We start from the raw sequence: 9926 nt of genomic DNA, 5'->3' as shown, positions 1-9926 counted from the left end.
TGCCGCTCCGGTCCGCGAGGGGCCTCGCCTGCGCCGCGCGGAAGCTTCACCTGTTCGTGCTGTTGGGGGGCGCCTGGGCTCCGTGTTGACAAGTGGCAGTTTCGCTCTTTTCCAGTCAAGAGCGAGGGGCTCCGCGGGGGGGAGGAGGTGCAAAGCTCCGCGGGTGGCTTGCAGGCCGCTTTTGAGTGGGGGGGGGCAGGGGGCTTTTTCCTATGCGAGGAGCCGTGAGGGCATCAGGGGAGCCGAGACAAGGATCGCGGGGAAAGTTTGGTGGCCGAGAGAGAGTCTGTCAGAAATCGGCCTCGGGCATCGGAGGGCGATTGCTCAGCCCGTTTGCTGTTAACGGGTGGCGACAGCGGCTTGCTGCGTCTCTGTGGCGTGAGTTACCTTTTCAAAGCGTGAAGAAGAGAAAGGTGAGGGGGTATAAAAATGTTGCTGCTTTCAAACAGCGTAGAACTCTGAAATTATAAACTTAACTGATGGGGAAAGTTCTTGAATCCCATGTATTTTTTTCTTAATTCTAAAACGTTTGTTCCCTTCCTTCTTCCTCACCCTGAGTTGTGCACTCCAGCGATTAGCTGATGAGCTCTTTCCAGAGCCAGCTGTGCCCCCGCTGAGGTCTGCACCGATGGCACCACACCAAGGGAGAAGCAAACAGGACACCCTCAGCTGTATCGGTGCGCGTAAAAGCACGAGGAAACGATCATTATTAACTAAACATAGAGCTAATTCTTACTTACTTATAGTGAAACAAGAATGTGGGAATCAGGAACCATAATACAGACAAGATATAAAAGCTGTTCTTTACACTGAGGGGAAAGAAAAATCCTATGGCTTTCTGTTGTAGGAACTTCATGCTCATTTGAATGGCTGTATCAGTTCTGCCACTATGAAGAAACTTATGGCGCAGAAACCGTACCTTCAGATCCAGAACGGAATGACTGTGATTGACAAAGGAAATAAGAGAACTCTAGATGAGTGAGTGTACATACGTGTGTGTGTGTGTGATGAACATCTACCAAGCTTCTTTTGACTAAGTTCAAAACAGAGAAATACATTGCCCTGCTCTGACTGCTGAAGTTTTAATTACAATATGATCTTGTAGATTTTTTGCTTCTTGTATCTATAAAGTCACTTCTTAGACATGTGCAAATTAAATGGAAATGTCATGTGGATTAAATTTAATTTCTTTTTTAAAGGACTGAAAAGTTTCACTTATAGCATGGGCTCTTTAGAGAAAATTGACTCACATGGTGTCCTCATTTGGAAACTTCATGTTTTCCTTTGTGCTTAAAAAGCTTTGTGGTAAATGTAATAATAATTTCTGTTGCAAATGAATTGTTGGCACCTAAAATCAGAAATGGCTATTAAGATGGTCTTGCTTGTCCTATAAGTGGACATGTATTTTAAGCTACAGAGAAGCTGTTTAACTGAGCATAGTGAATACATGTTTTCCAGGTATAGCCTTTTTGTTTTTGTAATACTCATATTGCCATTCAACTTTCATCCAATTAATTTTTTAATGTTTTGTTTTAGATGCTTTCAGATGTTTCAGATCATCTATCAGATTACCACTAGGACTGAAGACATTTTACTGGTAAGTTAATCAAAACTTAGCTTAAAACAAGCAAACAAACAAAAATATCTCCCTTTCCTTTTTGAAAACAAGGCTAGCATTACATAAAAACAAAATTAGTTGGTTTAACAACATTGGGTTCTGAGTAACAATGATATCAACAGTGGTCCCTTCAATTGGAGATTAAAATTATTATTCTAAAACATGAAAATTTAGAAATACCGGATTTTATGTAACTCCTCCATTTAACTCTCTTTTTTAAAGCAATGAGCTTCCAGTATGGTGGTCATTCTGAGCTCTCAGCTGCTTGGACTGATAATGACTTAAAAATGTCCATTCATGGTTATCAGAGCTTTGATTTACAGTAGTCTCCTGGTTCTTCCTTGGCTCGGTATATGCCAAGACTACTGAACTAGAATTGCTTTTTTTTTTTTTTTTTTGGTGCCACCAATTACAAAACAGACAAGGAAGACTGTTGTGTGATGAAAATAAGGCCAAAAAAGTGCTTTAGCATCCTCATCTTTCCTTCCGTAAAGGGTCTTTTAGCAGCCTGTTCAACATTCAGAACAGTAGATAGCTGTGAAAGGGATTGTGACTGCGCCAGCTGCGGGGTATTGTTGTTCAGACATGGAAATTCTCGTTTGTCATAACTCCCTGTGTACTCCCTGAGTATTGCTGAGGGAACTGAAGATACCCTCTGCGGGTAGTATTTCCAGGGATGGAGAGTGATGGAAACACATGGGGCCTGAAAATTACACAAGTGTTTTGCACCAAAATCTCACTTTTTTTTTTTTAAGTTGAAAAAGAGAATGTAACCAATTATAAGCATTACTTTCATCATGTTGAATATGCTGTCTTTTAATCAGATAACTAAAGATGTTATTAAAGAATTTGCTGATGATGGGGTCAAGTATCTGGAGTTGAGGAGCACTCCTAGAGAAGAAAAGGCCACAGGTACAGTGTGTTGTTTTTAATTTAAATCTGATTGTACTATAAAACTTAATTAACATTCTGTTAGTATCAAGTGCAATTCAGTTGGTTCAGTAAAAAGGTACTTTAAATATATGTAGATTTTGGAGGACATACGCGCGTTGTTTTGACTCCATTATCCAAGAATTTGGACCATGCACTTTAGTAGGATATCTGACTGTTTCTTTTAATAGCTAATATATTTTCTTTTAGTTACTTCATTTTTATTTTCCTTTACGTGTGGTTTAATATAAATGCATCAGAGAAGTAGCTATTGTTAATCTCTGGTTCATACGAAATTATTTTCTTTCTTCCAGATACTCAGGAGGACACCTAATCCTAATGTATGCTTGAAAATAAATATGTATATTTTTAAATAGATTCAGAACTGTACAAATTAGAAAACCATGGAGCAAAATCAAGGGTGCAGAATTAAACTATGAGGCTAGAGAGCTGGGTCTTATTGCAACATGACTTAATGATATTAGTTTAAATATGTTGGTTCAAAAGGAGTACTGTACATGTGTTTTGTAGGTATGACCAAAAGGACGTATGTTGAGACTGTACTTGAAGGTATAAAGCAGTGTAAAGAAGAAGGCTTGGATATAGATGTAAGGTAAATAACGCACACAGTGCCTCTGTTTCAAGGTTTTGTTGAGTCTGATGTTCGGTCATGGTTTGCAGACAGCTGTACAAACCATCAGTGTAGGAAAGAAAATTATGCATATACTGGAGGAAGTTTAGTGATTTCTATTTTTTTGTTGTTTTTTTAACCTACAATTTGACTAATGCTTTCATACAGTCCTCTATAAATCAGATAATTCATATGGAAACATGAATTTTTATCTTCCTTTTTACTGGTAGACGATGAAACTGGGTGAAACTTTTAGGTCTAAGATTATGCATTCTCTGCAACATTTTCAGGAAAAGCAGTGGTTTTTGGAGGATACTGCATTAAAGACCCCTCTATCAGGGCCTAAGTTCCTTGTGAAGATTTTTGCTGGTTTAGCTGTACGAGCAGCCTGCCCTAAAGGAGAGGCAGTTCCAACTGGCAGAAGGGTTTTAGTGTCCATGGTTGCTTGGAGACAGTGAGCCTGTTTCTGTCTTTTATACTCTCAGTAGCGACCCCTGTCAGATTTACCTGTGGAAGTCGAAGAATTCCCATTCTTCCTGCCTGCTGCTGTCAGAGCTTGTTCCCTGACAGTGCAGGCAGCAAATGGCAGGGTATTCTTCCCTGCCTTCCCACCACTGTTGCTACTGCATTTCACAGGCTAACGTATTAGTGTAAGCTGAAATTGGTGGCAGGATAATTCCAGTCATTTGTTCCAGTGTTATGGACAGGAAGGAAGATATTGTGAGAATAGCTCTAGTACCAGAGCAAACTTTTATGGTACAAAGTGTACTAATAATCCCTGATGATAGCAGCAGCACATGCTATTGTAATTGTTGTCCCTCTGCACTTCAGTACCTCCGTTACTTGAACAGTTGCCTGTAGAAATACTCTCTGTACTCAACCATGAAGGAAGTGTCTTTTTTTTTTTTTTTGGTATCAGATTAGTCAGTCTCCTGTTATTACAGTTTGTAGTTAACTTAATAAGTACATTTATCTCCTAGATTATTAATAGCAATAAATAGAAGAGGTGGCCCTGCAGTTGCTAAGCAGACTGTTAAACTTGCTGAAGAGTTCCTTCTTTCCACTGATGGGGTTGTAGTAGGACTTGACCTCAGTGGTGATCCCACCGTAAGTTTTTGTTTTGTTTTTATCTGTCCTTGAAGGTAAGTACTCAATGTTGTGTAACAGCAGATCCAGTCATACTTTATTCTTTTAAGTGTTTTTGTCCTATGTTTGTTGGTAGTTTGAATGGATTGCTTGTATTTTTGCTACTTGGTTTATCCCTGTTGCTGTAGGGGGCAGATACTCTAACAAAGAATCAATTGCTTATTACATGGTACTCAGAAGAGAGCCAGTGAAAAGCAGTGATTATGTGGGAAGTGTCTGTTACTAAATTGTCCCAGTCAGATCAATGGGGTTGAGGTAACTTAAATAATATTGAAAGCTGACGCTAGTTTAAATTCTGTTTAGAAGTACTAAATACTCTTTGGTTATTAAGAAAACAGAGATGTTTAAGGATAGCTGTCTAATTGAAATGAAATACATTTAGCTTTAGGTGATAATTGTGAAATGGGTATCAAAATCGAGACTTAATTGGCTTGAGTCAGTGTTTGGCATCATCTGAACTACTGACTTTTGGCCAGTTTGACTAAATTGTGTCCGTATAACAGAACATCAGCTAACTTACTGCATTCAAAGTGAAGTATTGGAAAAAGAAAAATGATTAAAATTTATCTGTATTTTAATTAAGCATTTTGATATTGCTAGACTTCTTAACAATCATAATTGGAGGAGTTTCATAAAAATAAGCTGTAGAATGATGATGTATTTCTGTCTTCAAGGCAGGACATGGTCAAGATTTTTTGGAACCCCTCTCAGAAGCAAAAAAGGCAGGTCTTAAGCTGGCATTGCATCTTTCAGAGGTAAAAGTTTTCTTTATTATTCTCTGCAATTGAGGCTAAAGCTGATTTGACAGCCTCCAACTGAAAGTACTTTAGAACTGCAAATAACTATTGTTTGTTTTTACATACTCTTTTAGGATTATGGCTTCTTTCTGTATTGTAATTCCATCCTGAGTCACTTTAATGCACCACTACTCTCTCTAGAGGGTAGTAATGCGGATATTTAGTCTCATTAACACTTTTTTTTGATAAAGCATGCTATGAAAGTCGAACTTGAACTCAGATGTAATTTGTTACTGTACTGTTTTGTGCTGCCATGACATAATGTAAAATATCCTTTCTAGATTCCAAATCAAGAAGAGGAGACCAAAATTCTTCTTGGCCTGCCTCCTGACAGAATTGGACATGGAACATTTCTCAACTCTGCAACAACAGGTTCAGAAGAATTAGTGCCACTTGTTAGACAGAATCATATACCTATTGGTAAGAAAAGTAAAATCAGAAAATCGCTTGGTAATCTCTATACTTCAGGATATCATACTACTGATCCAGTAACTCTAAAAGATTTGTCTTTGACCAGAGGTGACTTAGAAAGATATTGACATGGAAGGGTATGTGAGAAAATTACTGACAAAGGTGTACTGCTGACGCTTCTTTTTTTTAGGTAAAATAAATTTTATCAGAGAGTACTTTTTGATGATTTTTAAATTCCCCTATGTAGGCTTTATTAGATATTTTATGAACCTACCCCTCACTTCACATACATTTTAAAATATGCATTTGTGTTAATTATGGTTCTTCTTTCACCTTAATGCCAGTTATTGGTATTGAATAAACAAATAAAGCAAAAGGATAGAGAGAGGCATTGATATTGCAGCCTTCTTAGGTTTGGTGTCATATTTGTGGCAGAAGCCAACAACTGATGTCTCAAATGAAAACAAAACCAAAGCATAATCTTTAGTTACTGTGCAAGACTGTTTGGTGTTTGTGGGTCTGGTTTGCAAGCTCCCTAAACTGTGCATGCAGAGGGTAGGTGAGAAGGAATTGACTGGTGAACTTTCCTCATAACATTCAAAAAATATTAGAAGCACTGAAAATGAAAGAAACAACAGTTGATTTGAATTTTCATTCAGGGGCAGAAGTAAATCCATTAATGTGTCAAAAACATGTCTTTTATTTTGATATATATCCTTGCTTCTTCATTTTTTCCTTAGAATTGTGCATGACATCAAACATCAAAACTCAGACAGTACCTTCCTGTGACAAACACCATTTTGGATACTGGTACAACATAGGTCACCCTGCAGTGCTTTGTGTAAGAGTTTTGATTTTAAACATGTATTTAGACAAAGACCCTAGAACCAAAACTAGTGTGAAATTGGAGAAGTATATCTCCTTATATGGTTCAGGGCTAACTTTATTTATAATTTCTGTCCTTATAGCAAATCATAATGTTCTGCTTTGAGAAATAGTTGTGGTACAAATGTAAATTCTTGATATTTATCTTGCTTCTATTGTAAAAGCAAGACATAGTTGATTATCTTATTTATAAGGAAAGTATGTATGCTGTGAACTTTTTAAGTGTTTGCATATGGACAGATTTTGCTTAAACGTATTGGTCCAACATCTGCTTTTAAACTTGTACATACTAGGGTATTTATTGTGTTGAACGAAATTTCTTGGGAGTACTCTTGACAGCTAAATAAAGTCCTGAAACTTTGAGATGCCAAGTACTTTTGCTGGCATTTGCAGGTTTTTACACCCTACCATCCTGTTGATTTAACCCTTACAATTTTTAGTATTGTCCAGGCATATATGCGTGTATTAGAGTTGCATAGAGTTGTTATATTATTATTCAAATAAGTGTTGATCTTTATTGTACTTATTGCTGAGTTTGAACTCTGTGATATTTGTCTGTTGAAAAATAATCCATGATTAGATGTTATTCTGAGATATTCTGAAGTGTGAAAAGTCCAGATAAACAGTAAAGTCGTGTGAGAAAACTGTTTACCCGTAAAGACCTATAAAAACAAGAATAGCAAGAGAGAGAGATATTACAGTGTCTTAAGTTTAACAAGATAGAAATAGCAGGGTCTCTTCCCTATCCAGGGACATGAGAGCTCTGAATTGCAGATCAGAAATCTCATTAACCCTTAAATAATCCTGATTTGATCATTTTAGATTAAAAATCTTTAAGTTGCTTTCTGTTAGATGTGTTTAAGATGCTAGCACAGTACTTCAGTCAGTATCAAGACACGGTTCCAGTTGACACTGTATAAATGCAGATGGTGAAACAGTTTCTTCCCTGAAGATGTAGGAATACAGAATATGTTCCAGGTCCCAAATTTGAGGAAAGGGATAAGGAGGACACACACACGCATACACACATAGCTTACATGCATGCATCATTTGGTGGGCCCAACAGGCCATCTTTCTAGCTATTATTTATTATCTAAAGTTATAGAAGAGTTTCTGAAGAGAATAAGCAGGTAGTGAGCTCATTAAATAGTTTGCTCAGGTACTCCATGGACAGAAGATGGCTTAAAATAGACGCTTCCTATTTTTATAGAAAATCCTATTTTCTTGACAAATTGTCTTATCACTTTAATAAGTTTTCTTGTATGCTTGAACAATATATTAATTTTGAGGAAAATGGGGCAAATAAGGTATGAAGTAATTATCAATAGATGAAAGAAGTATGAAGTAAAATGTGAAATACAATAACATAAAATGATTTGTGACGTGTAAAAATGGCTGTTTTGATACAAAGGAACTAATTTAAACTACTTTTTCTTTCAATTTAACTCTAGACTGATGATAAAGGCGTCTTTGCAACAGATCTATCTCAGGAATACGAGCTGGTTGCAAAAACATTTAATCTTACTCGATCACAGATGTGGGATCTTTCCTATGAATCAATCGACTATATCTTTGCTTCAAGTGTGGTAAAATCAAAGCTAAAGGAACAGTGGTGTAAACTGAAGCCAACTCTGTTTGATTAATCAAAATGCTGTTCTAAATATCTTGGATGTATTAGCTTAGTTAATAAGCATTTTTTACTGAAGTACCTGGCTTTGGCATTTTTCAGATCTCAGGGTTATGAATCCAGTCCTGAAGCTGTGCCTGTGCAAAATCAAGAATGTAAGAAAGCATTATTCGTTAATGAGGATAGAAGCAAAAGTCCTTCCAGACAGTCCCTTTGTCTGGAAGAGCTTTCAGTCAGTGACTAAAATTCTAGATGTGTCATCATGTAGTTTCTCTCTAGTTGATATAATATTATTTTTTAAAATTACGCTGTTGAAATATATCATCATATCACAAAGTTCAGAATCAGAACAAAATAAAGGCAAAATTTGAGGGATAAAGAAGTATCCGTTGGCAACAGTATACCAAGCAGTTTGGATATTTGGTGTGTGTGTGTTTTATCTTGCTTTATTTGTTTGTTTTTTAAACAAGTTTTGAGCAGTTGAGTGAACATGAAGACAGAGACAACCTCAGGGAGAATGAAATATTTGTCTCAAGGGAATTAAATATTGCATCTGTTTCTATTGATGTATACGTATGACTGAAACCTGCTGTGGATCATTTAGTGTATGTGGTGGTACCTATCAATGCACTCAGTATCCATAGTATCTTGTAGTGCCTCCATACTATATTTATACTATATAAAGTTAAGAATCTTAAACACCTAGCAGATTGTGATATGTTTGGAGGAAAGGGCCTAGTTCTTAAAATGCTTTTTAGAATTTGTCATTTGTTGCTTTGAAAAAGCAATAAAAATAACTTGAACAACCTGCATGCTTTTGAAACTGATACTTCTAGTGTATGTGTGTGTGGTATTTATTGAACAGAAGCATATATAACCTGCTTCAGAATTTGTTAAGTAATTGTCCGTTTTGAGAGGTATACTTGCTTTCTTCTGAGTGGTGCCATTTTTGTTCTGACAGCAGAGGGAGCTCCTTCATTCAAACAGTGAAAGGTACTTGGGGTGTGTGTATATGCATGTGCATGTTTGTAGATGCATTTTGATCTGCTACTGTGCAGAACCACCACCACCACCTATTTCCCCCAAAGAGATTACTGTTTTGGGGAAACCTCAGCCATTATTGGAAACTTTTATTAGTAACTTTCTGTTACTTGAGGAAACCATTCTGAATTTGAGAGGGTTGAAGTATAAAGTGACCAGGCGTGTTTTTTGCAGTTCTAGCAAAACTAGAAAGCATTGAGTGGTGGTTCTGAAGGCAGAAAACCAGCTTATTTGAATGAGAGGATGACCAGTCTGTTGCCAAATTTAGTTCTTAATGAAATTGTCAGGGTTGTTGATTTTGCTGAAGAGATTAGGAACATGGATTGTGTGTTGCCCTGACAGAATTCACCATCAGTTCTGTTTTGTTGGATCTTTCCATAAACTTCTTGGTGAGAAGGGGCTATTTTGCAGAAGCCTTGGGTAGCTAATACAGTGTCTTCAAATATTTGTGATGTGTCCAAACTCAGTTTGTCAAATTGTAGTGTTGCTGCTTCTAGTATCTCAGGACAACTAGATAGTATGGCTGAGCCAGCTGAAGAATATTTCTGATGATAAAGCCTGGAGTATTAGCTTGAATAGAAATTTATTTTTTAATCTAAAACAATTAAATGATTAGCAATATCCATTTACATATGCGTACCTTAAGATTATTTGAATACAAATAACAGCTTGGATAAAGATTAATGTAGTAGTAATCTGTCTGAAGTCCTGAAGTCTGAATTAATTACTAAATTGGAAGAAGTCACTGGCCAATCACACATGAAATTAGAATATGTTAAAACAGTGAGTTAGCTTATGACAGCTCAGCAATTGCAGAAGTAATATTTTCTTCTTCTTCTT

The 9926-nt window shown here is 36.8% G+C and overlaps 1 protein-coding gene across 2 annotated transcripts; it reads left to right on the top strand.

Annotated features, from left to right (window-relative positions):
* The first annotated feature begins 206 nt into the window (after nucleotides 1–206).
* Nucleotides 207–8874, top strand: ADAL (adenosine deaminase like). 2 transcript variants are annotated; one of them, XM_026086093.1, is made up of 10 exons: nucleotides 207–413; nucleotides 848–978; nucleotides 1537–1597; nucleotides 2443–2530; nucleotides 3080–3161; nucleotides 4160–4286; nucleotides 5000–5080; nucleotides 5404–5542; nucleotides 6274–6374; nucleotides 7870–8874. In XM_026086093.1, exons 1-10 carry the CDS (start codon nucleotides 213–215, stop codon nucleotides 8059–8061), a joined length of 1203 nt encoding a protein of 400 aa, XP_025941878.1. In that variant the 5' UTR covers nucleotides 207–212; the 3' UTR covers nucleotides 8062–8874. The 2 variants fall into 2 exon arrangements, with proteins under 2 accessions (XP_025941878.1, XP_025941879.1); XM_026086094.1 differs by lacking the exon at nucleotides 207–413 and adding an exon at nucleotides 586–677.
* The last annotated feature ends 1052 nt before the right edge of the window (nucleotides 8875–9926 follow it).

Source organism: Apteryx rowi, unplaced genomic scaffold (genome assembly GCF_003343035.1).
Source record: "Apteryx rowi isolate R43461 unplaced genomic scaffold, aptRow1 scaffold_680, whole genome shotgun sequence".
Classification (NCBI taxonomy): domain Eukaryota; kingdom Metazoa; phylum Chordata; class Aves; order Apterygiformes; family Apterygidae; genus Apteryx; species Apteryx rowi.
The sequence above is the reverse complement of the archived record's forward strand: the minus strand, read 5'-3'. Positions and strand labels throughout refer to the sequence as shown.